The 27226-nt window shown below is 38.7% G+C and overlaps 1 protein-coding gene across 2 annotated transcripts in view; it reads left to right on the top strand.

Moving 5' to 3' along the window:
• The first annotated feature begins 1385 nt into the window (after window positions 1-1385).
• PGAP1 (post-GPI attachment to proteins inositol deacylase 1) overlaps window positions 1386-27226 on the top strand; it is a 70193-nt gene continuing 44352 nt past the window's right edge. Inside the window, exons 1-5 of one of the 2 annotated variants that reach the window (XM_022567306.2) lie at window positions 1386-1589; window positions 14159-14312; window positions 16817-16992; window positions 22287-22458; window positions 25873-26030. In XM_022567306.2, the coding sequence (XP_022423014.1) occupies window positions 1443-1589; window positions 14159-14312; window positions 16817-16992; window positions 22287-22458; window positions 25873-26030 (807 nt within the window). In that variant the 5' untranslated portion in view covers window positions 1386-1442. The remainder of the gene's footprint in view (window positions 1590-14158; window positions 14313-16816; window positions 16993-22286; window positions 22459-25872; window positions 26031-27226) is intronic. The other variant, XM_022567305.2, reaches the window with a different exon arrangement.

A 27226-nucleotide genomic window follows, 5' to 3' on the forward strand; every position in this document is an offset into this window, starting at 1 on the left:
AATTTAAATCCTTTCTCAAATGACTCCTTATGCCCTGCACAAACTCCTCCCTAATTCCACCCTGGACCCCAGGTGCTCTCATATCTGAACATCACAGTATCCTATGAGATAAACTATAAGCTTCCTTTTATTTTTAAAATTATTTGATTTTATGTATCAGCCAAATTTCCTGTGCACAGAAAAATTACTAGAAAATCAGCCCAAGGGAAATGAAATTCAGTCAGTGCCAAAAATAATCCTCAGAAGAACTCGGCAGTTAGCTACACACACGCACACACCCCATCTGCTGTTGGGTCAGCTTTAGAGGGTGCTACCGTGTCTTTCTAACTCCTAACAGACACTGTTTTGAAGCTGCTATATGTGATTGTGAATGGTTTTTGAGCTGCTTTTTACCCCCTTTTTGTGCAACACCAAACCGAAATTCATCTAAATGAATTAAGTCACTTGAGGGAGTCTGAGTGGAAGCTTGAGCGAATTTGCCTCCACATGTTAATGTGGAACCAGTTTCCAAAGAGGTGGAGGAGATTCTGAGGAGTAAGGCAAGTCAGCGATAAACGGATCACGCAGTACCTATCGGGAGCATCAGTGTTAATGAAAAATTTGGTAACGTTAAAGACTAACGATGCTTTTTGTGATTCAGGCTTTCATCTTATACCAAGACCAGAATCTCGTCGACCTGCTGGTGGTTTTTAAAGAGTCCGTGCTTTTAAGCGCTGTTACCTACTGGGCCGGCGTCGGCGGTCAAAGAGGGGGAGAAAAAGCCATTTGTTCCCTGTTTAAGCTAACTGGTCCAGAGAGCTGTGAATGTGCTCCACCACCGCTGGGAGAACCGAAATCGCGGAGGCCTGAAGCGTTTCAAAATGGAACGGTTAGGGTTTTTAAGCTGCTCAGGAGAGGTGTTCGCGACGTGACAGCTGATGGTCTCCGGGCTCTGATGTCCCCCCTCCCGGTTGGCTCACCATCATTAATCGCCTCCTCGTCTCCAGGTTAGCGCCCCCGACGCCCACCCCCAGCCCTTCCCACTCCTCGCTTGCAGGACCCCGCGCTCCGCCCATCCTTCGCTAGTACCCCCCGCCCCCCACTTCTTCTTTCCCTCCAGCCAGCCTCTCATTGCCCTTCCCTCCCCTTTCTCCTTTTCCTTTTCCTCGCGCCCTTCCCCCTCTCCCCTCACCCTCCAACCCAGCCCACTTCGGTTTCTCTCTTCTCGGCCCTCTCATTCGCGCTCCCCCAGCAAACGCCGCCTCCCTCTCTGCAGGCGGGAAGTGAGCAGAGAGGCTACGCGCAGGCGCACTGCGCGGCGAGCCCGCGGGCTGGCCGGGCATCCGCGCAGGCGCCCGGCGCTTGGGCTTAGCTCCCAGGCTGGCAGCCGGGCGTTCTTCGGCTCCCTGAGTCAGGGCTAGGGGTCCCGCGGCGGCGGCGGCGGCGGCGGCGGCGGCGGCACCATGTTCCTCCACTCCGTCAATCTCTGGAACCTGGCGTTTTATGCCCTCATGGTCTTCATGGCGACCCTGGGCCTGTGGGACGTCTTCTTCGGCTTTGAGGAAAACAAGTGTAGTATGAGCTACATGTTTGAGTATCCGGAGTATCAGGTGAGGTTTCGCCCTCCCTTCGCTGGGCGCTCCGAGGCTCGGGCCCCTCCAGCCTGGCCCTTCTGTGTGTTTCCCCTGCGTCGGCTCCCCGCGCCTCTCCTGCCCCCTTAGCCCAATCTTGTCCCCGCTTGCTTCGCCCCGGAAGACTCCGCAGCCCCCCGCGGCCCCTTTCTCCTGCCCTTTGTGTCCTCTCTTCACGGTGGGGTGTTTGATAGATGGCTCCCCGAGCATGCTTCCCGCCCCCCCCTCGAGGTTGCTGCCCGGTTCCTTCGCGGTCCCAAATCCCAAGCACAGGCTCATCAGAAGGGCCGGGCCCAACGCCCCTCATCCCCAGAGACTCAGCTCCAGTCCCTCTCCCCAAACCCAGACCCCATCCTCCCCGCCTCCCTGCCTTAACAGGTGCCCCGGGCGCTCCTTTGCTTCCCACGCGCCGAAATTCTTCCCCTCCCGCCCAGGTGTTTCCGCGTCAGCTCTCGCTTTTCTAGAAAGGAACCGAGCTTCTGCAGAGCGTGTACTGGCTACACAGTTCCCAGGGTTGACTTAGAGACTTAAGGGGTTTACGTCTGAAAGGCTAACCTGATGAGTAAATAAATGGGGAACTAGCGCAGTTCTCTCCTGTGAAGGTTTTGCGGAGCCCTCTTGTTTTGTAGGTCGTGGGTCGGTGCGTGTGCATGCATCCTGTGTTGATGCGTGTCGCCCCTTACCAGTTGCATACAAGATCTATTTCATGGTGTTATTTTTGTTTTCTCAACTGTGTTTGCAATTGAAGAGAGACCCGGCCCTTCTTTCTCTTCCTCTCTCCGCCCCCACCTCTTTCGTTCCATTTTGGATATTTTCAGTCACAGTTGCTTTACCAGTTCAGCATAGTAGACGCTAGAATTTCATTCATGACCAGCTGTAAAAAGAGATGGTGACAAATTGCATAACCGTCCAAAGAAATTGCTTCTGAATGATTCTTTTCTTTATAAATGCATCTCCTAATTATGGAATATGTATTGTAATGATAACTCCCTACCTTAGAAGTATGTGTACTATAATACATATTGATACAATGCATTTAAAACCATAGCAGATTTATTCTTTGAGGTGAAGGATGCATATCCTGATTGTTTCCGTGTACAGGTCATTACGAAGGAGCATATTATTTGATTTTCCTGCTATTATTTAGATCTTAAAACTACTTAAGGTTTAAATTGCTGAACAGCATCCTTTCCCATGGGCAAAATTCGAATTTAGATTTCATTTGTTTTGAGATCTTTACCTTGGTTTTGCATCAGTGCTTATAAGGAAGTGGAAGCATTTGATACCAGATGCTATTGAAGGAGCACATTTTAACATGTTACAGTTGTCTTTTAATTTCTAAATGAATATGCTGGTTTATGTTTATCAGAGGCCACATATAGTTAAATATATGGGCTTTTAGTTTAGATTTTTAAAAAAACTGAAAATAGAGCCCTTATAATCTCCTTTCATTTTTCTATGGTTTAATAATTAGGAAACTCTCAGTAGATTGAAGTAGGTCATTTTAGTTTTGTACTGCATTGAAGAGTTTGGTTAAAATAAAATCATTTTGGAACAATACGGTACTAATTCCCGTTTATTTTTGGATTACCCACAATTATTGAAACTATTTTAATATTTGCAGTAGTAGAAATCACTTAGTGTTGGGAACAAAGCATATGGACCTCACAGATACATTTCGTGCCTCATAAAATTGACTGGAAAGACAGAGAAAATTAGTGTAGCTAATGCAAAAGAGCTATTTGGGTTTTTTGGTGTTGTTAGGTAGTCTTATTTAGTTATTTTTGCTGTTTTGAGGTTTTACACTTCTGTTAATAATACGTTAGCACAGTAATATTACAGTGGCAGGAGTTTTTGATACACATTTTCAGTAAATTTTTATTTTTATGCTGTAAAAAGTGTTTATTCACTACAGTATTTGTCTTTGACTCTTAGTCTTTTTATTGTGCACACTAGGTTGAGTTATTTTACAAATACAGTTAAAAGCTGCCTACAGAAATGATTCATTTTGAATATAATGTGAGCTTTCTGGATAATTGGGGTCAGCCAATTAAGAACCAATGGTTTGTTAAAAGCGTTCTAAACATATTTTTATATTGCTTTTAATTATATTTTATAGTAAGCTCTAATTGTTCACAAAGTTGATATTCAGCATATGGGATGTCCTGGTTGTTGGGTTTTCTTCTCTTTCTTGATGCTTTTCTTCTTTTTTACTGCTCGTTTGCATATTCTTTAGCAGAATTTTAGAGGCACTTGAAAGGTTAGTTGAAACATGCTCAATTTTATTCTCCATTTTAAAAATAAAATGTGGGACAGGAATTTGAAACTGAAAAAATTGTTTGAATTTTAAATTGTTTGAGTATCTTTATTAATCCTCTACCTTTAGTTTTCCTAGACTCACTTATTCAGAGTTAATTGAACATCTCACACACCTACCAGGCAAAATACACACTATCCTTTAAAGCTTCTTGCCTTATTATGAAAGCAAGGCAGAGCTTGTATTTGGTAGCAAACAGTTTTAGGCAAACTGTAGAATTCGATAAGAAAACATCTGTGTTGTGTTTTTTCATGCAACAGTTTGTTTGGCACTCTTTAGATATGTGACCTGACAATTGCCCTCTGAAAGGAAATGTTGATATTGGGAAATATGACTCATATATTTTGTTATTAAGTGTGATGTTTATTTAGCATATAATTTATTTCATGACTTCTTTCTGTAGATATATTCTAGATCCTGGGTATGGGTGAGAGGGAATTAGAGATGAGTCACACCTTGTGCCTTTAAATTTATGTTTTTAAAATATAATGGGGGAGACAGGAGTGAAATGGATAAGTAAAATATAATGTGTTAAATGTTATAATTTCACTGTAAGAGAGTGTGTACGAGGCTCTTCACAGAAGAGAGCAGCCGTGTTCGTCTTGGGTAGTCAAAGGCTATCGAGAAGAGGTTGTGCACTGGGCAGTGGAGGGTATGTATACAGTTCACAAGGTGCAGAAACAAGAAAATTGCAGGAATAAAGAACAGCATTTGTGAAGGTGGGAATGCCAGGATACATTCCATAAGTAGTATTTATAGTATGTTATCATTTATATAAAAAGGAGAAATAACCTAAAACAAATTTGCCTGTATTTGTATATATGTAAAATATTGGTATTTCTGGAAGCACAAACATTGCTAACATTGGTTACCTTCTGGGTAAGGAACTGGATGGCTAATGAACCAGGGGTAGGAGAGCCTTTTCAGTATATACTCTGTTGAATCTTGAATTTTGGAACATATTAAAAAATTTAAAATGTGGCATGTATAAATTATAAGGAAATAGGTAAGAATAATAAGAGTGAGGTTTTAAAGGACCTCTCTCTTAAGTGTTTATCATCTGTGTATGCAGTGAGGAAACACATAAGGTGTATGTCTTAACAAGGTTATTTCTTGACAGCAGTATGGACTATGGATTGTTTAATTTTTGGGGGGGGAGGGTTCTCATTTAAAATAATCAATATAAAATAATTTAAAATATATTGGAGTCCTGTTACTATAAAAGTGTTTTTTTAAAACCCTTTGACCCTCTTCTGTATCTTTCATCATTATCCTTTTTGTATGCCTACATCTTTTCTGTCCTCAATCTAGTCAATACCCTTCCTGTCTTTTCCTGGCACTCACTCCCAACTTGAATTCTGTTGGAAATGCAGCTTTGCCATTGCCTACAACTCCCACATTTTATTTTTGTTCCACCTCTTTTTTCCACCTTTATACTTTTTTCTACTCCACATTATATGCCTTCATATTTTTATTTTATTTTATTTTTAACATCTTTGTTGGAGTATTATTGCTTTACAGTGGTGTGTTAGTTTCTGCTTTATAACAAAGTGAATCAGTTATACATATACATATGTCCCCATATCTCTTCCCTCTTGCGTCACCCTCCCTATCCCAACCCTCTAGGTGGTCACAAAGGACTGAGTTGATCTCCCTGTGCTATGCTGCTGATTCCCACTAGCTATCTATTTGACATTTGGTAGTGTATATATGTCCATGCCACTCTCTCACTTTGTCACAGCTTACCATTCCCCCTCCCCATATCCTCAGGTCCATTCTCTAGTAGGTCTGTGTCTTTATTCCTGTCTTACTGCTTCAGGTTCTTCATGACATTGTTTTTTCTCTTAGATTCCATATATATGTGTAAGCATATGGTATTTGTATTTGTCTTTCTCTTTCTGACTTATTTCACTCTGCATGACAGACTCTAGGTCCATCCACCTCACTACAAATAACTCAATTTCATTTCTTTTTATGGCTGAGTAATATTCCATTGTATATATGTGCCACATCTTCTTTATCCATTCATCCGATGATGGACACTTAGGTTGTTTCCATCTTCTGGTTATTGTAAATAGAGCTGAAATAGAGCTGAACATTTTGGTACATGACTCTTTTTGAATTATGGTTTTCTCAGGGTATATGCCCAGTAGTGGGATTGCTGGGTCATATGGTAGTTCTATTTGTAGTTTTTTAAGGAACCTCCATACTGTTCTCCATAGTGGCTGTACCAATTCACATTCCCACCAGCAGTGCAAGAGTGTTCCCTTTTCTCCACACCCTCTCCAGTATTTACTGTTTCTAGACTTTTTGACGATGGCCATTCTGACTGGTGTGAGATGATACCTCATTGTAGTTTTGATTTGCATTTCTCTAATGATTAGTGATGCTGAGATCATTTCATGTGTTTGTTGGCAATCTGTATATCTTCTTTGGAGAAATGTCTATTTAGATCTTCTGCCCATTTTTGGATTGGGTTGTTTGTTTTTTTGTTATTGAGCTGCATGAGCTGCTTGTAAATTTTGGAGATTAATCCTGTCAGTTGCTTCATTTGCAAATTTTTCTCCCATTCTGAGGGTTGTCTTTTGGTCTTGTTTATGGTTTCTTTTGCTGTGCAAAAGCTTTGAAGTTTCATTAGGTCCCATTTGTTTATTTTTGTTTTTATTTCCATTTCTCTAGGAAGTGGGTCAAAAAGGATCTTGCTGTGATTTATGTCATAGAGTGTTCTGCCTATGTTTTCCTCTAAGAGTTTGATAGTTTCTGGCCTTACATTTAGGTCTTTAATCCATTTTGAGCTTATTTTTGTGTATGGTGTTAGGGAGTGTTCTAATCTCATACTTTTACATGTACCTGTCCAGTTTTCCCAGCACCACTTATTAAAGAGGCTGTCCTTTCTCCACTGTACATTTGTGCCTCCTTTATCAAAGATAAGGTGACCATATGTGCGTGGGTTTATCTCTAGGCTTTCTATCCTGTTCCATTGATCTATCTTTCTGTTTTTGTGCCAGTACCATACTGTCTTGATTACTGTAGCTTTGTAGTATAGTCTGAAGTCAGGGAGCCTGATTCCTCCAGCTCCGTTTTTTGTTCTCAAGATTGCTTTGGTTATTCGGAGTCTTCTATGTTTCCATACAAATTGTGAAATTTTTTGCTTTAGTTCTGTGAAAAATGCCAGTGGTAGTTTCATAGGGATTGCATTGAATCTGTAGATTGCTTTGGGTAGTAGAGTCATTTTCACAATGTTGATTCTTCGAATCCAAGAACATGGTATATCTCTCCATCTATTTGTATCATCTTTAATTTCTTTCATCAGTGTCTTATAATTTTCTGCATACAGGTCTTTTGTCTCCTTAGGTAGGTTTATTCCTAGATATTTTATTCTTTTTGTTGCAGTGGTAAATGGGAGTGTTTTCTTGATTTCACTTTCAGATTTTTCATCATTAGTGTATAGGAACGCCAGAGATTTCTGTGCATTAATTTTGTATCCTGCTACTTTACCAAATTCATTGATTAGCTCTAGTAGTTTTGTGGTAGCATCTTTAGGATTCTCTATGTATAGTATCATGTCATCTGCAAACAGTGAAAGCTTTACTTCTTCTTTTCCCATTTGCATTCCTTTTATTTCCTTTTCTTCTCTGAATGCTGTGGCTAAAATTTCCAAAACTATGTTAAATAAGAGTGGTGAGAGTGGGCCACCTTGTCTTGTTCCTGATCTTAGTGGAAATGCTTTCAGTTTTTCACCATTGAGGACATTGTTGGCTGTGGGTTTGTCATATATGGCCTTTATTATGTTGAGGAAAGTTCCCTCTATGCCTACTTTCTGCAGGGTTTTTATCATAAATGGGTGTTGAATTTTGTTGAAAGCTTTCTCTGCATCTATTGAGATGACCATATGGTTTTACTCCTTCAGATTGTTAATATGGTGTTTCACATTGATTGATTTGCATATATTGAAGAATCCTTGCATTCCTGGAATAAACCCCACCTGATCATGGTGTATGATCCTCTTAATGTACTGTTGGATTCTGTTTGCTAGTATTTTGTTGAGGATTTTTGCATCTATGTTCATCAGTGATATTGGCCTGTAGTTTTCTTTCTTTGTGATATCCTTGTCTGGTTTTGGTATCAGGGTGATGGTGGCCTTGTAGAATCAGTTTGGGAGTGTTCCTCCCTCTGCTATATTTTGGAAGAGTTTGAGAAAGATAGGTGTTAGCTCTTCTCTAAATGTTTGATAGAATTCGCCTGTGAAGCCATCTGGTCCTGGGCTTTTGTTTGTTGGAAGATTTTTAATCACAGTTTCAATTTCAGTCCTTGTGATTGGGCTGTTCATATTTTCTATTTCTTCCTGATTCAGTCTTGGAAGGTTGTGCATTTCTAAGAATTTGTCCATTTCTTCCACGTTGTCCATTTTATTGGCATGGCGTTGCTTGTAGTAATCTCTCATGATCTTTTGTATTTCTGCAGCGTCAGTTGTTACTTCCTCTTTTTCATTTCTAATTCTATTGATTTGAGTCTTCTCCCTTTTTTTCCTGATGAGTCTGGCTAATGGTTTATCAATTTTGTTTATCTTCTCAAAGAACCAGCTTTTAGTTTTATTGATCTTTGCTGTTGTTTCCTTCATTTCTTTTTCATTTATTTCTGATCTGATTTTTATGATTTCTTTCCTTCTGCTAACTTTGGGGTTTTTTTGTTCTTCTTTTTCTAATTGCTTTAGGTGCAAAATTAGGTTGTTTATTCAAGATGTTTCCTGTTTCTTAAGGTAGGATTGTATTGCTATAAACTTCCCTCGTAGAACTGGTTTTGCTGCATCCCATAGGTTTTGGGTCGTCGTGTCTCCATTGTCATTTGTTTCTAGGTATTTTTTGATTTCCTCTTTGATTTCTTCAGTGATCACTTCGTTAAGTAGTGTATTGTTTAGCCTCCATGTGTTTGTATTTTTTACAGATCTTCTCCTGTAATTGATACCTAGTCTCATAACATTGGGGTCAGAAAAGATACTTGATACAATTTCAGTTATCTTAAATTTACCAAGGCTTAATTTGTGACCCAAGATATGATCTATCCTGGAGAATGTTCCATGAGCACTTGAGAAAAATGTGTATTCTGTTGTTTTTGGATGGAATGTCCTATAAATATCATTAAGTCCATCTTGTTTAATGTATCATTAAAGCTTGTGTTTCTTTATTTATTTTCATTTTGGATGATCTGTCCATTGGTGAAAGTGGGGTGTTAAAGTCCCCTACTATGAATGTGTTACTGTCGATTTCCCCTTTTATGGCTGTTAGTATTTGCCTTATGTATTGAGGTGCTCCTATGTTGGGTGCATAAATATTTACAAGTGTTATATCTTCTTCTTGGATCGATCCCTTGATCATTATGTAGTGTCCTTCTTTGTCTCTTCTAATAGTCTTTATTTTAAAGTCTATTTATGAGAATTGCTACTCTAGCTTTCTTTTGGTTTCCATTTGCATGGCGTATCTTTTTCTATCCCCTCACTTTCAGTCTGTATGTGTCTCTAGGTCTGAAGTGGGTCTCTTGTAGACAGCATATATGTGGGTCTTGTTTTTGTATCCATTCAGCCAGCCTGTTTCTTTTGGTGGAAGAATTTAATCCATTTACATTTAAGGTAATTATCAATATGTATGTTCCTATTCCCATTTTCTTAATTGTTTTGTGTTTGTTATTATAGGTCTTTTCCTTCTTTTGTGTTTCTTGCCTAGAGAAGGTCCTTTAGCATTTGTTGTAAAGCTAGTTTGTTGGTGCTGAACTCTCGCAGCTTTTGCTTGTCTGTAAAGGTTTTAATTTCTCCATCAAATCTGAATGAGATCCTTGCTGGGTAGAGTAATCTTGGTTGTATGTTTTTCTCCTTCATCACTTTAAATATGTCCTGCAAGTCTCTTCTGGCTTGCACAGTTTTTGCTGAAAGATCAGCTGTTAACCTTATGGGGATTCCCTTGTGTGTTATTTGTTTTCCCCTTGCTGCTTTTAATATGTTTTCTTTGTATTTAATTTTTGACAGCTTGATTAATATGTGTCTTGGCGTGTTTCTCCTTGGATTTACCCTGTATGGGACTCTCTGTGCTTCCTGGACTTGATTAACTATTTCCTTTCCCATATTAGGGAAGTTTTCAAGTATAATCTCTTCAAATATTTTCTCAGTCCCTTTCTTTTTCTCTTCTTCTTCTGGAACCCCTGTGATTTGAATGTTGGTGTATTTAATGTTGTCCCAGAGGTCTCTGAGACTGTCCTCAGTTCTTTTCATTCTTTTTTCTTTATTCTGCTCTGCAGTAGTTATTTCCACTATTTTATCTTCCAGGTCACTTATCCGGTCTTCTGCCTCAGTTATTCTGCTATTGATCCCATCCAGAGTATTTTTCATTTCATTTATTGTGTTGTTCATTGTTGCTTGTTTCATCTTTAGTTCTTCTAGGTTCTTGTTAAATGTTTCTTGCATTTTCTCTATTTTACTTCCAAGATTTTGGATCATCTTTACTATCATTATTCTTAATTTTTTTTCAGGCAGACTGCCTATTTCCTCTTCATTTATTGGGTCTGGTGGGTTTTTATCTTGCTCCTTCATCTGCTGTGTGTTTTCCTGTCTTCTCATTTTGCTTGTCTTACTATGTTTGGGATCTCCTTTCTGCAGGCTGCAGGTTCGTAGTTCCCGTTGTTTTGGTGTCTGTCCCCAGTAGCTAAAGTTGGTTCACTGGGTTGTGTAGGCTTCCTGGTGGAGGGGACTAGTGCCTGTGTTCTGATGGATGAGGCTGGATCTTGTCTTTCACGTGGGCAGGTCCATGTCTGGTGGTGTGTTTGGGGGTGTCTGTGGACTTGTTATGATTTTAGGCAGCCTCTCTGCTAATGGGTGGGGTTGTGTTCCTGTCTTGCTAGTTGTTTGGCATAGGGTGTCCAGCACTGTAGATGGTCGTTGAGTAAAGCTGGGTCTTGGCATTGAGATGGAGATCCCTGGGAGATTTTCGCCATTTGATATTACGTGGAGCTGGGAGGTCTCTTGTGGACCAGTGCCCTGAAGTTGGCTCTCCTACCTCAGAGGCACAGCACTGACTCCTGGCTGTAGCACCAATAGCCTTTCATCCACACGGCTCAGAATAAAAGGGAGAAAAAGTAGAAAGAAAGAAAGAGAGAAAGGGAGAAAGAGAGGAAGGGAGGAAGGGAGGAAGGAAGAAGATAAAATAAAGTAAGATAAAATAAAATAATTAAAATAAAAAATAATTATTTAGAAAAAAATTTTTTAAGAAGTAAAATTTAAAAAAAAACTGAAAAAAACGGACGGATAGAACCCTAGGACAAATGGTGAACGCAAAGCTATACAGACAGAATCTCACACAGAAGCATACACATACACACTCACAAAAAGAGGAAAAGGGGAAAAAATAATAAATCTTGCTTTCAAAGTCCACCTCCTCAATTTGGGATGATTCGTTGTCTATTCAGGCATTCCACCAATGCAGGGTACATCAAGTTGATTGTGGAGGTTTAATCCGCTGCTCCTGAGGCTGCTGGGAGAGATTTCCCTTTCTCTTTTTTGTTCGCACAGTTCCCGGGGCTCAGCTTTGGATTTGGCCCCGCCTCTGTGTGTAGGTCGCCGGAGGGCGTCTGTTCTTCGCTCAAACAGGACGGGGTTAAAGGAGCCGCTGATTTGGGGGCTCTGGCTCACTCAGGCCGGGGGCAGGGAGGGGCACGATGCGGGGCGAGCCTGCGGCGGCAGAGGCCGGCGTGACGTTGCACCAGCCTGAGGCGCGCCGTGCATGCTCCCGGGGAAGTTGTCCCTGGATCCCGGGAACCTGCCAGTGGCGGGCTGCACAGGCTCCCCAGAAGGGAGGTGTGGATAGTGACCTGTGCTCGCACACAGGCTTCCTCTTGGTGGCGGCAGCAGCAGCCTTACTGTCTCATGCCCGTCTCTGGGGTCTGTGCTGTTAGCTGTGGCTCGTGCCCGTCTCGAGCTCCTTTAAGCAGCGCTCTGAATCCCCTCTCCTTGCGCACCAGGAAACAGAGGGAAGAAAAAGTCTCTTGCCTCTTCTGCAGGTCCAGACTTTTTCCCGGACTCCCTCCCGGCTAGCCGTGGTGCACTAACCCCTTCAGGCTGTGTTCACGCCGCCAGTCCTCTCCCTGCGCTCAGACCAAAGCCCGAGCCTCAGTTCCCAGCCCCGCCCGCCCTGGCGGGTGAGCAGACAAGCCTCTCGGGCTGGTGAGTGCTAGTCGGCACGGATCCTCTGTGCGGGAATCTCTCTGCTTTGCCCTCCGCACCCCGGTTGCTGTGCTCTCTTCCGCGGCTCTGAAGCTTCCCCCCTCCGCCACCCGCAGTCTCCGCCCTCCAAGGGGCTTCGTAGTGTGTGGAAACCTTTCCTCCTTTACAGCTCCCTCCCACTGGTGCAGGTCCCGCCCCTATTCTTTTGTCTCTTTATTCTTTTTTCTTTTGCCCTACCCAGGTACGTGGGGATTTTCTTGCCTTTTGGGAGGTCTGAGGTGTTCTGCCAGCGTTCAGTAGGTGTTCTGTAGGAGTTGTTCCACGTGTAGATGAATTTCTGATGTATCTGTGGGGATGAAGGTGATCTCCACATCTTACTCTTCCGCCATCTTCCCCGCTGTCTGATGACTTCATATTTTTAAATGTACATTGTCTCAACTATGAAATTGCCTTTATAATAGTAGATTATGAAATATATCAAGTAACATTCTTTTGCTTATTTTTCTGTCTCCAGAGAATTAAATATTTCTTTTTCTATATATTTGATAGTTCCTGTTCTTCTGAGTTAATTTTCAAGGAGTTCAAAACTTTTTTAGTTACTGTCCTAAAAAGAATAGTGATCTAATACGCATGTACTGCTATATCAAATGGTGTACTAAATTAAGAGGAGTTAAGATAACTGTTCCCTTTTTCTCTCATATTTTTTTTGCTTAATTTGTACCTAAAGAAAAAATATTATATCATTTTTATTTTTGATTATTTACTATGCATAATTAATATTGGGACTAATTTGAGTTGAAGTCCATGTACACATATAAAGCAAATAGTGGGGTTGGTATCTCTGTATTTTGAATATTTGAGGAGATAAAGTTGCTAGTATCTTAAACAATAAGGTCACAATCTCTAAAGATGTTTTCATGGTGTTATTGGCACAGATTGTTTATGGTACTATCCTGAAAGGAATATTCAGGAATTTGCATGAATGATCAGAATTATGCTTTCTAGAACAGTGATTGTTTTCAGTAGTCATTATCCATTTACAATTTTCAAAATTCATTCAGTAGTTAAAATTTTTACCAAGCACGTGTACATTACTGCTAGATCATTAAATCTATTGATGCCTACTTAAATAAAATCTACTGTTCAATGTAACTGGTTTCATTTTTAACAGTCTCCATCCCTTCGGGGGAAAAAAGGAGAAGAAGAGCTTATACTTTACTCCCACTTTTATAGATGCCTACCTTTTGTGGATGACATTAAGACTTCATTTGTATTTTGCTGAAAGAAATGTTATGTGAATTACTGGCTCATTTGGTATACAGTAATATGAATTGCAGAGTAGTTTTAGGCTTGCTGATAAACCATGCACCAACTCCATGAAAACTGAAACAGATGCTAATTCACTGGAATGTTCATGGTGAGAAGAGTGTACATGTCTCAACCAAGACATGGCTGTAAGGTTCAGATTAATTTGTTAAGCACATTGTAGGTCAAGCATATTAAGTTGAGAGGTCAGAAAGCTGCATTATAAAACAAACTTACTTTCCTTTGAATGATGTAACAGCTTGGAGTATATAGTTAGGCCTGAGTGAAAGGAGAGAGACATTACAAAACAGTTTAAAAGAGCAAAAAAGAATTCATTTGATAATGGAAAGCTTTTATCATTTCTAAGTATAATTGATAACTGATACTAAATTAAATGCATTTTCAATTATGTTAACATGGAACTTGCTGACATAAACCAGTGTTTTTCTCTTGCCGGTAGCTATTCTGAGTAATTTGTATTTATTAGAATTTCAAGTAGTCCCATTTTATGCTTTCTTGAAGACTACATGGTTTAAAGCTCACATAACTCAAGATTGAGTCTTCATATGTGTAAACTAAAAGTAGAACTTGTGCATTAAGTGTAGTTTTATCATCAGTAATATTTTTATATTGTACTATTTCAAATTCAGAATTGGGTACGGTGAGACTGAATTGTATTAGTAAAACTGATTAAAGTGAAGTTGCTTTTTTTTTCTATAGAAAATAGAACTTCCAAAGAAACTGGCAAAACGCTATCCTGCATATGAATTATATCTTTATGGAGAAGGATCCTATGCTGAAGAACACAAAGTTCTCCCTTTAACGGGTATTCCTGTTCTCTTTCTTCCCGGTAATGCTGGAAGTTATAAGCAAGGTAAGTCTCAAAAGTAAATTTTGAAAGCTGTGAAATTCAATTGAATAATTTATCAGACATGTACTCTGTGTTAGGTATTACGCTAGGTATACTGGGAGACACAAATATATGACATTTTGTCTGAGAGAAGTACATGTGAGAAGTACACAAAAAAGAATAGCTGCAAGCCACTTTGCAAAGAGTAAGTAGGAGAAGATAAGATGGAGTGGAAGGATAAATAGATGATATAGGGATTCAGGAATCAGCAGAAGAAAGAGGTTTATGTTAGAAGTGGAGGGTACAGAAAACAGAACCTAAAGCATTGATTAGAGAAGTAAGTCAGTGGTTTATGTTATTGCTGAACAAGAGAGGAGACTGGTTTCTTTGTTTTGGAGCTATTTAAATTAGATCTAGAAATAATACTGAGGGAAACACAGAAAGGTGGGGGTAGGGAAGTTATGTGTACAGATTCCAAATTGAAATATAGCAGTTATTTTTGGCCTAACAGTCAGGCAATCTAGAAGTAATTTCAGCTAAAACCTGCTCTTTTTTTGTTGTTATTAAATGGTGTATTCTTTTGTATAATGAGAATAGAATTATTTCAACATTTAGTATAATTACTTACATTTTATCTATTTAGCTAGCAAATATTTATGGGGTACCTACCGTGAGCCAGGCAGTATTCTAGATATTCTAGATATTAGTATGCCAGTAATATTAAAAGTTAGAAAGAAAAATAAACCAGAGTAAGGGATAAAGGATAAACAGGATCAGGAGGTGGCTAGTTTAGATGAAGTGGCCAGGGAAGGCCAGTATGAGGAGATGACATTTTGAGCGGAGGCTTGAATGTAGCAAGGGACTGAGGTATGTGACTATTTGGGGAAGACCCGGAGGCAGGAACGTGCTTGGTGCGTTCAAGGCCACTGAGACTAGAGAAAGTGAAAAGAGATGAGGATGGAAAAGTAGCCATAGGCTATGTCATAAAAGCTGTGGAAGAGACTTAGAATTTTGATCTAAGTGTGATGGGAAACTATTGGAGGGTTTGGGTAGGAATGATATACTCTGATTTTTTAATTTAATCATTGTGTTTGAAATATAACACATATACAGAGAAATGCATAGAATATGGCTATTAGGTTAAAAATGATTATAAAGTGAGTACCCATGGAACCAAAACCCAAGTCAAGAAGTAGAAGGTTGCCAGCACCCTGGAAGCCTCCTGTGTGCCCCTTCCTGATTAAAACTCCCTCCCTTCCTAACTTTAAGGTAGTCATTTTCTTGACTTTCTTTATAGTTTTAGCATCTATGTATGCATTGCTAATATAGTCTACTTGTTTGGGGCTATTTTTAAACGTTGCACTATAAATATAATCACTCAGTATGCATTGTTCTGTGTCTGGCTTCTTCCACTTAACATCGGGTTTTTGTTTTTTTATCTAGTAAAAATAACTTTTACTGTTTTTTTTAATCATCTTAGATTTTTTTAAAATTGAAGTATATTTGATTTACAATGTTGTGTTAGTTTCAGTTGTACAGTAAAGTGATTCAGTTCTATATATATATATATATATATACACATATATATATGCACGCATATGTATATTAGTGCTTTCTAGGAATTAGGAGAAGAGGAATGAGGAGTAACTGCTAATGAGTACAGGGTTTTCTTTCTGGGGTGATTAAAAAATGTCTAAAGTTAGATTGCAGAAATGGTTGACTATACAAAATATCATTGAATTGTACACTTTATACAATTAGTTGTATAGTACGTGAGTTATATATGTTAAAAAAAAAGGAGTGCCAAACAGCTATTTTGTTTGCTAAACCCAAAACCTAGAGAGTACAAATGCAGGAAATGAGAAATGCATTTGAAATTAAGAGACCAGCAACTTAAAAAAAAAGTTGTATATATATGTGGACTACTTTATCAAAACCTAAAACAGTGGAAGCAGAGAGACCATTTAGGAAACTCTTAGAGTAGTTCAGGCAAGAGATGATGGTGCTTGGATTAGGAAGGTGGTGGTGGAAATGGTGAGAAGCCTTGATTGGGGATATATTTAGAAGGTAGAGGATGACAAGATTTACTAATGATTGGATGTCATGTGTAAGAAAAAGAGACAAATTATGCATGAGTATTTACACCACTGTGATGAGCTGTAATGAGCAGACGTTTCTTGTAGGAATTTTCTCATTCTTAAAATCCTGAAGTGTGACAAAATTCCTATTTCTTATTCTTCAAGGAATCCTTCCTTCCCTTTTAGCTATTGTTGCTCCTACTGAAGGGGAAGCAGGTAGAGAATGAATGAACCATTCACGTTATACTTAACTTAAAAAAATTTACAGGACAAGACACACAATTGCTATGTTGGTTTGTTTTTCTAAATTGCTATTGTTAAGGATGTCACCCTGAAATAGGTTGTATTCAGAATGTGGGATAAAGTTATTTGTTAAGAGACTTTGAAGCAAGAATAGATGAAACTTTAAAAATTTTTGTTTAATGTGCACTTCACCTTTTTCCTCTGCAGTTCGTTCTATCGGCTCTATTGCACTTAGAAAAGCTGAAGACATTGACTTCAAGTACCACTTTGACTTCTTTAGTGTGAATTTCAATGAAGAACTGGTGGCACTATATGGTGGAAGTCTTCAGAAGCAGACCAAGTTTGTGCATGAATGCATTAAAACAATTCTCAAGCTCTATAAGGTACAAGATAATGATACAAATCAATAGTGATCAACCTATTGGGTTTTTTTTTTTTTTTTGGTTAAAGGGACTCAGCATATTTTAAATTATTTGTTTGTATGGAAGTTGAAGCAAAGGTAGCACAAAGGTTTTTCTGTGTGGGACTCTGTCGTTTTGAACTCAGTGGTGGGTTTTGAAGTTCAAATTCAATTTACAAGAAATCTTGTGAATTTTGGAAAAAAAATTTTTTTTACTTTATGTATAAATTAGGAGTGCAGTGCATTTCCTAAAGCCATTAGTATGGATTTCTGCTTCTAGTTTTGGCTAAATAACTGGTACTGGAGTAGACTACTTCCATATGTAAGCAACTATAAAACTAGCCAAGGTATCTGAAGCACATGTTTTCAGGTGTTGGACAGCCAAGTGGTAAAGGACTGTGACCACTGAAAGAGGGGAAACATGTGAGGTGAGCTCCGTGAGTGCCCGGCTTTCTGCCCGGAAGCATTTTCCAGACCATGGGGTAAATTTTTAGAGGTCAAGAACAGCAAATTGATATCACTAAGCTGAAGAAGGCAGAGATTGGAATTTGGGACTACTGAAATGGCTAGATTTGTGGTCAGGTAGGAGAAAGAAGAGAACTAGGCAGAGACGGGAGCTCTAGAAATTTGAATCTTTCAGTCTTTGAGTGCTGTGCTACGTATGCACAGGGCAAGAGGCTACAAGGCAGTAGCATACCAAGGAGGAAGTGGTGGGGTATGTCTACTTCAGGTGCAAGGAATAAGGGGGAATATATGTCCCTAGAGAAATTTAAAAGAGCAGTACAACAGACTCAAATTCATCTGTGCCAGCAGTTCTAAACAGCGTCAGGGATAATTCTACTACCTACTAGGATAAGTCATTTCCTCCCTTGGTATACCATTGTGCAAGTCCTGGCAAAAACAGCTCATGGGGAATTGTGGGTTGAATTGAGATTTGAGAGGCCACTTGGTGCCCAGGAGTTCTGACCAGCTAGTTAGAAAGACTTATCTGAACATTGGGCATTCATTTGAGACCCAAGAAAGGACACGATTTAAGAATAGAGCTACTCTAGCCCTAAAGTAAGAGCTACTCTAGGATCCACCTTAAGAATGCTTCCGTATAAGCTTCAAAAACATCAAAGTTAAGGATTTAGAATAAAAGATGCAAACAACAAGGGAACAGATGAGGGAGCTCAGTAGAGACATGGAAACTATTAAAAAAGAAAAAGAACAGGGACTTCCGTGGTGGCGCAGTCGTTTGGAGTCTGCCTGCCAATGCAGGGGACATGGGTTCAAGCCCTGGTCAGGGAAGATCCCACATGCCATGGAGCAACTAGGCCCGTGTGCCACTGCTACTGAAGCCCGTGCCCCTAGAGCCCATGCTCCACAATGAGAAGCCCACACACCACAACGAAGAGTAGCCCTGCTTGCCACAACTAGAAAAGGCCTTTGTGCAGCAACGAAGACCCAACGCAGCTATAAATAAATAAATAACGAATAAAAAGGAAAAATTGAGAACTGAAACAATAAAACAGAAATGAAAAATTCAGTACATAGGCTTTAAGCAGGTTGAACACTGCAGAACAAGAGATCATTGAATTTGAAGACAGGACAGTTAAAAACTATCAAAAGTATGAAGCACAGAGGATAAAAGGATGGAAAGGACAGAGCCTCAGGAATCTGTGGGACAATACTAAGTAGGCTAACACATACATAACTGGCACCCCAGAAGAAGAAGAGAGAGAAATATAAGAGGAAAAAATATTCAAAGAACTTGGGCGTCCCTGGTGGCGCAGTGGTTGAGAGCCTGCCTGCCAATGTAGGGGACACGGGTTCGAGCCCTGGTCTAGGAAGATCCCATGTGCCGCGGAGCAACTAGGCCCGTGAGCCACAACTACTGAGCCTGCGCGTCTGGAGCCTGTGCTCTGCAACAAGAGAGGCCGCGACAGTGAGAGGCCCGCACACCGCGATGAAGAGTGGCCCCCGCTTGCCGCAACTAGAGAAAGCCCTAGCACAGAAACAAAGACCCAACACAGCTAAAAATAAATAAATAAATTTATTAAAAAAAGAAAGATAATATTCAAAGAACTAAAGGCCCCAAATTTACAATTCTGATTAAAATTTTCAACCGACAGATCAAGAAGGTCAATGATGTCAAGCAGGATAAACACAGAATCACACCCAAGTTTATCCTAGTCAAATTGTTCAAAACCAAAGTAAAGAGAAAATCTTAAAAGCAGCCAGAGAAAAAAAGACTCTTTACCTACAGGTAAAACAATAAAAATTATCGCTGGTCTCCATCAGAAATAATGAAAGCCCAAAACAATAGAACAGCATCTTAAAGGTTTTTGGAGGATGATGGGGTGGGAGGGGACTCTCAACTTAAAACTATATCTAGCAAAAATGAGGACAAAATAAAGACATTGTCAGAGTAACGAAAACTGGCAGTTTTGTGATTAGTAGAAGGAAAGAGGGAAATAAAAAATTTCTGTTAGGTGAACGGCACAGTAATAATTGCTACAGACAAGATTCATCATGGGTGCTAAAATCAGTAGGTGAAGGTTTGAGGAGGAAAAGGATATTCACATGGTTTCACAGTATCTTTTCTAAAATATTTATTACCTACAAAGGGAAAGAACTTCACAATAAGAAACCTGGTAGACATCATCTTAACCAAGATTAACATTACCAGTAATAAGACATATTGATATCATGAATCTCCTGACATGCTGCACCATAGTTTCTGTGGCATTATTGTCAAAAATGCATAACCTCATTCTAATCATGGGAAAACTTCAGACAAACCGAAATCAAGAGACATGCTATAAAATAACTAACCAGTACTCTTCAAAAGCATCAAGGTCATAAAAAATGAGGAAAGACTGAAGAACTGTCACAGATTAGAGGATACTAAGGAGAAATAACGATAAATGCAAGGTGGGATGCTGGATGGAACCCTGAAATAGAAAAAGTACAGTAGTGGGAAAACTGGTAAAACTTAGATTAGGTCTGCAGTCAATTCTGTTGCTGCATCAATGTTAATTTCTTGTTTTTGATAATTGTAGTATGGTTATATTAAACGTTAACATTGCGGAAAACTGGGTGAGAGGTATATGGGAACTCTCTGTGCTATTTTTCCAACTTTTCTCTAATTGGTTCATAATTAAAAGGTTAAAAAGTTTATTTTCAGTAATGAATTCCTTATGAGGTTTATAATTTATTTAGAAGGAAAATATATACTAATGGTGAAAAGGATGGGAAGAGGAGTAAATAGAATTATTCCACTGCTGTAAGAAGTATAATATTAATTCTGGTAGATAAGTTAAGGCTGTATATTGTAATTTCTAGAGTAACAACAACAAAAAAGCAAATGTAGCTAAAGAGCAAATGGAGGAGAAATACAGGTATACCTCAGAGATATTGTGGGTTTGGTTCCAGACTGCTGCAATAAAGCAGATAAGACCTAAATATAAGGCCAGACACTATAAAACTCTTAGAGGAAAACATAGGAAGAACACTCTTTGACATAAATCACAGCAAGATCCTTTTTGACCCACCTTCTAGAGAAATGGAAATTTAAAAAATGAACAAATGGGACTTAATGAAACTTAAAAGCTTTTGCACAGCAAAAGAAACCATAAACAAGACAAAAAGACAACCCTCAGAATGGGAGAAGATATTTGTAAATGAAGCAACTGACAAAGGATTAATCTCCAAAATATACAAGCAGCTCATGCAGCTCAATATCAAAAAAACAAAAAACCCAATCCAAAAATGGGCAGAAGATCTAAATAGACATTTCTCCAAAGAAGACATACAGATGGACAACAAACACATGAAATGATCTCAGCATCACAAATCATTAGAGAAATGCAAATCAAAAGTACAATGAGGTATCATCTCACACCGGTCAGAATGGCCATCGTCAAAAAATCTAGAAACAGTAAATACTGGAGAGGGTGTGGAGAAAAGGGAACACTCTTGCACTGCTGGTGGGAATGTGAATTGGTACAGCCACTATGGAGAACAGTATGGAGGTTCCTTAAAAAACTACAAATAGAACTACCATATGACCCAGCAATCCCACTACTGGGCATATACCCTGAGAAAACCATAATTCAAAAAGAGTCATGTACCAAAATGTTCGTTGCAGCTCTATTTACAATGGCCCAGAGATGGAAACAAGCTAAGTGCCCATCATCGGATGAATGGATAAAGAAGATGTGGCACATATATACAATGGAATATTACTCAGCCATAAAAAGAAACGAAATTGAGCTATTTGTAATGAGGTGGATAGACCTAGAGTCTGTCATACAGAGTGAAGTAAGTCAGAAAGAGAAAGACAAATACCGTATGCTAACACATATATATGGAATCTAAGAAAAAAAAATGTCATGAAGAACCTAGGGGTAAGACAGGAATAAAGACACAGACCTACTGGAGAACGGACTTGAGGATATGGGGAGGGGGAAGGGTGAGCTGTGACAAAGCAAGAGAGAGGCATGGATATATATACACTACCAAACGTAAGGTAGATAGCTAGTGGGAAGCAGCCGCATAGCACAGGGATATCAGCTCAGTGCTTTGTGACCGCCTGGAGGGGTGGGATAGGGAGGGTGGGAGGGAGGGAGACGCAGGAGGGAAGAGCTATGGGAACATATGTATATGTATAACTGATTCACTTTGTTATAAAGCAGAAACTAACACACCATTGTAAAGCAATTATACCCCAATAAAAATGTTAAAAAAAAACAAACTTATTTTAAAAATAAAATATGTAATTGTCAGTGAATAGATGTTGTGGAATGCTGGCTTCCTTTTAAACCCAGGCACACAATAGAGAAATAATTTGACGAGATAGGATATACCAATATGATGAGGTAGTATATTGCTGTGGCAGTTGTAACTGTTCTGGCTTTTTTGTGCTATTTCCATTTTCAAATAAATGATTTGACTTTATATATCCAATGAAATCTAATATTCTGGTATACACCAAATATAATTACACCTCTTACATACAATATAACAAATGGTAAAAACATGATTTGCTAGACCAAGTGTTCTGATTTTGGTTCAGAAAACCAAAGCCTAGCTGTTAAAAATGTTTGCAAAACACAAAATATGTATACACTAATTACAAATATATGAAAATGTATTTCTGTATCTTATTATGGGAGGTTATATAAATAGTTTAATTTTCTTTTTTCTATGAAATTGCTCATATGTAGAGAGAAGTATTTAGTATATTTATTATGATATTAATCCTTAATCATGCCTTGGTGATTTTTTAAATAGGGTCAAGAATTTGCTCCAAAAAGTGTGGCGATAATTGGTCATTCTATGGGTGGCCTTGTTGCAAGAGCATTGCTTACGTTGAAAAATTTTAAGCAGGACCTGATCAATCTTCTTATTACACAAGCAACACCTCATGTTGCTCCTGTGATGCCATTAGATCGTTTCATTACAGGTGAGTACTGTTACATAAACACTAACTGACCTCCCCATTGTTGTTTAGGATTAAACAGATCCTTGCAGCTCCTACTCCCTTTAGAGTATACTACAGGTTTATCCATGCGTGAAGTAGCTTAGGTTTAAATCAGCACCTCCAATTCTGAGCATCTCTTTTAGTGACTTTCAACTTAGGCTCATAACTGAAACTGCTGTTAATTTTCTCTCCCTTTTGCATCTTAACATGGAAAACATGTGTCTTATAACCCCTAGGCACCTGAGCTTCATTTTAGTTATTCTTGAGGATGACTCTTGGTCTCTTAAAGTATGTTTATACTTCCTTTTTTTTTTAACTCCTCTGGGTACTTCATTCAAAATAACCTTATATTTAAGTAAAATAGTAGAAATGCCTTGTTTGTTTTTAATAAATAGGTCTGCTAACACTTTATATGATGAGGTAAGGTAGGATTGCTAATCTTTATAGAGCTCTTATTATATTTTGGATATTGTGGTAAGAACTTTACATGATTATTGTATCATTTGATCCTTATGGCAGTTCTTTGAGGTAGGTACCATTGTTATTGCCATGTTCATGAACAGAAAAAAGAGGCCAAGATAAAGTTCTTGCCCAAAGTCACATGGCAAGAAAACAGTGGAGCTGGTATTTGACTCCAGCAAGCTTGTTTCTGGGCCTGTGCTTTTAACATTTATGTATGCTGCCTCTGAATTGAGTTACATTACGATAACAGAGGAAATGAAATTATGGATAATACTTTAATGTTGCAGAGAATTTTGAGTGAACAGTAGGAGTTTATGATTGTTGTCATCTAATTAAATAGTGATAGTGTCACAGAATAAGAATTAAATGCCTACTATCTCAACTTTTTATTAAAGAAAGTCAAGTATTATCTTCACTGCTTTTTGGAATGCTGTATGTGTAGAAGAAAATCTTTAGAAAGAAATAATTATTTTTCCTAATCAGTAAATTTACATAACTTCTTACCCTATAAAAATTTGCATTATCTTAATTGTGAAAATTTTGTTTACAGATAAGTGAGACATATACCCTAGTGACTCCAAACCAAAGTAGTTTTCCAAAGCACCCATCTTAACATAACATTGCCAAGGAGTAACTTAACTTGCTGGAATATCTGGCAGTAGCACTTAAAGAGAAGTTTGATTTTTTTCCTTATTACATTTAAAACTTTGCCTGTAGAACTCTTCTAATAAAAATTTTTAGTTTTATTATTGAAGTTGGTTAAATATGCTTTACTGATTCTAATAATTATAAATTATTATTTATAATAGGTTTAGGAAAAAATTAAAGGTATAATAGACAAGTCATAATACTTGCCATCACAATTGAGAATTCTTTCTCTTACTGCATTTTATGTGGTATATGTAGATGAGCCATGCAGATTAAATTATAATTACTCAAAATGCATTTTAAAAATCTCTTTGAGGAAAGAACTGTCAAGAGAGTCAGGTTTACTGTTTTTTTGGGTTTTTTTGTTGTTGTTTTTTTTTTTTTTTTGCGGTACGTGGGCCTCTCACTGCTGCGGCCTCACCCATTGCGGAGCACAGGCTCCGGAAGCACAGGCACAGCAGCCATGGCTCACGGGCCCAGCCGCTCCGCGGCACGTGGGATCTTCCCGGACCGGGGCACGAACACGTGTCCCCTTCATCGGCAGGCGGACTCTCAACCACTGCACCACCAGGGAAGCCCAGGTTTACTGTTTTTGAAGGATACTGATGGCCTGTCTCTAAATGGCTTAGGCTGAAAGTGCTTCTTAGGGTCAGAGAGCCTCTCCAGTAATTAGCAAGCTTCTATGCCATTTATTCTGTATTTATTTTTTATTGCATTAAGCCATAATTAGAACGAAAAAACAAAAGTTCAAGGGTGGATTTTAAGTTTTTAGGAGACCCATATGACCTGCAGAAATAGATTCCCTATTTATACTTGGTGGAAACACTGTCCTTAACTAGGGGAAAGGAAGCCTTGCAGTGAGCTCTGTACTTCAGAGGGCCCTGCTCTCATGTTGCCATTCCCCACAGGGTGTGGAGTGTACAGGCCAAGCAGCCTCCCCACTTACAGACTGTACCTTTACTTCTGGACTATGATCCAGGTAGCCAGTCCTTCAGACTTTTCTTGCCCATATGCCTGAAGCCCACTCCCTTAGCCTCTTACTTGGATCTATCCTGAGGACAGGTATGTAGAATCCTGAGCTTGAGTTATGGCCAAGGGGTGGCTCTGCATGAGGTACAGACAGAATTTTGATGTGCACAGGAGGTCTTTCTGATGCAGGATGGAATGTGGATGGGAAGAAGAAGAGAGCACAGTGATCTCTTCCCCCTTTGCTGCAGATCTCCACAGAAATCTGTGGCCAGAGATATGCTCTCCCTATGCTGCCATAATCCGGTGTGCAACTCTGAGGTGTCCTAGAATTCTTAATTTGAACCTGGCCTTCCAGGTTATTTCAATGATATATTTGTTGAGGTAGGCAGAGAAAATACATTTGATTTAAGTTTGTTAGCTGGAAGTTTGACTTTTAAGTATTTAGACATATGGCATGTATACCTCATTGGAACTCTTATCCCAAGCCCTGGAGGTATTAGGAATGGGTCTGCTTTGTCTCAATCTAAGTGAATACTACTGAAATCTTTAATGAGAAGAGTTTGCTGTTCCAAAATGTTAAAAGCCATCAATGGGATCAAATGCCAGGATAAAAAATGCAGTACGTTTTGATAATCAGAATAGGAAATGAGAACTCCCCTGCCCTGGCCTCAGATCTTCAACACTAAATTTTTCTCATCTTCCATAGATAAAGTGGAAAAATTGTCTGCACCACTTGTTACACTAAATAGATAGAATCTTCTTAAGCATCAGATTTTCCGCAGTGGAGAGTCCCAAGACTAATGTGACTGTCATTGTCCTGATAGATTGTATTTTAAGAAGTTAATACTTTGGTCACCAGTACTACGGTGGCTGCAGTAGAGAGTTGCTAAGCCCTATAAGCAGGGACACAGCCATGATTAGGAAGATCTATTGATATAACTCCTTAGCATAGTAAACTTATATCTTTGGAAGAATTTCGGGGGTTTCTTTCTATACTATGTGGCTCATAAACAAGCAGCATCCTTGTGGAATGTAGAGACCTGTTTGCTATGGACTTGTCAAAGCTAATAAAATTGGGTTATCTTTTTTCTTTATTGATACCTTTACTAACTCTTAGTATTTGTACTCTGATGGGGAAAGTAGAGTATGTGTAAAGATACTGACTTTACCCAAAATAGAGAAATGTGGATGGCATTGCTTATAGACAATTCAGATGGCTTAAACAGAAATTCAGTTTAATATTAGTATTATAGATGGGTTATTGTTGCAGACCATGGTTACTGATTTTTAATGTATGTCTTTTTTATTTCCCACCAGATTTTTATATGACTGTAAACAACTATTGGATTCTGAATGCTAGGCACATAAATTTAACCACACTGTCTGTAGCTGGAGGATTCCGGGATTACCAAGTTCGTTCAGGACTGACTTTTCTACCAAAATTAAGCCATCATACCAGTGCCTTATCTGTTGTGGTAATCTTTTTAAAGATTCTACTAAAGTAGTAACATGATGGACACAGTGGAGCATGAAAGGAGAAATGATATGTAATCGGTTAGAAATGATTCCTGAGTTGGTCTGGTATACTGTGTGTGTGCAAGTGTGCATGTGTATGTGTATGTGAGAGAGACAGAACATGAAACAATGAATATGAATATTTGGGGAAGACAGAGGCGTGGATACTTACATCCATGGAAGGTGAAAAGGATCTTAGAAACTTTGTGCAAATGACTCTTACTTATGAAGATGATTGTTTCTTGTTCAAAATAAGTGCCTATCCATTGATTAGAGTTTTAAGTATAAAAAAGTATGGACTGAAGTCCAGGGGCCCTGGGTGTATCTCAGTGGTATGCTGTATACAGTGGTAATGGAAGATCAAACATTTCACATACTCTTGAATTTTAAACTTGAATGAAGGTTTACTGATTTTAAAATTTAAAAATTAGCTTTGATAGTATAGATAGAGCTCTGATTAATTAATTTGCTAATTATTCTTCCCTGCTAGGACATCAAGTATTTGGTCTTTAACTGGGATACACAGCTTCTGTAAAATAAGTTCAGGTTTCCTTTTAGGACTTATTTTTGTATGTTTAACCTTTAAGTCTTTAGTTAAGAGCTTAACTTTTAAACTCAGTATACACGTCATCTCCAAATATAACTTAATTTCTAAAAAGAAAATTTATAGCATTCCTTTTGCTTTTTAGATGATAGTTCTTTGTTTCATAGTTGTTCTCTTAATAGATACTCCTTTGCTCAGTTCATCTACTGCTGTTCATTCAGTAAATAGGTATTACTGAATGCTTGCCATACATAGAACAAAAATTATTAAGCTATTCTGCTCTTATCCACCATTTTCTTATAACTGAAGGAGTTGTGATATAGCCATAATAGCTTTGGAAGTAATTAGTACTAATTTACTAAATCTCTCAAACCTCATCATCGGTAGGAATCTTGTTTTTTGATGCTGAATATTTTGGGTAGATATGTGCTAGAAGTTCTCAAAACTCTAAATATGAACTCCTTAGTATAAAAATAGATGTTTTAGTCATATAAAATTGGATAAAACTTATTTCCTAGACTTGGTCTGGAGCTTGATGCTGTATTGATACCCTTTCCTCCAGCTTTTAAAGAATTTGGTCTTTTTAATGGTGTGTGGCGGTGGGGGGGGGGG

The sequence above is a fragment of the Delphinapterus leucas genome, chromosome 8 (assembly GCF_059928025.1).
Source record: "Delphinapterus leucas isolate spDelLeu-1000000601 "Yukka" chromosome 8, BTC_Dleu_Yukka2, whole genome shotgun sequence".
NCBI classification, from domain to species: Eukaryota; Metazoa; Chordata; class Mammalia; order Artiodactyla; family Monodontidae; genus Delphinapterus; species Delphinapterus leucas.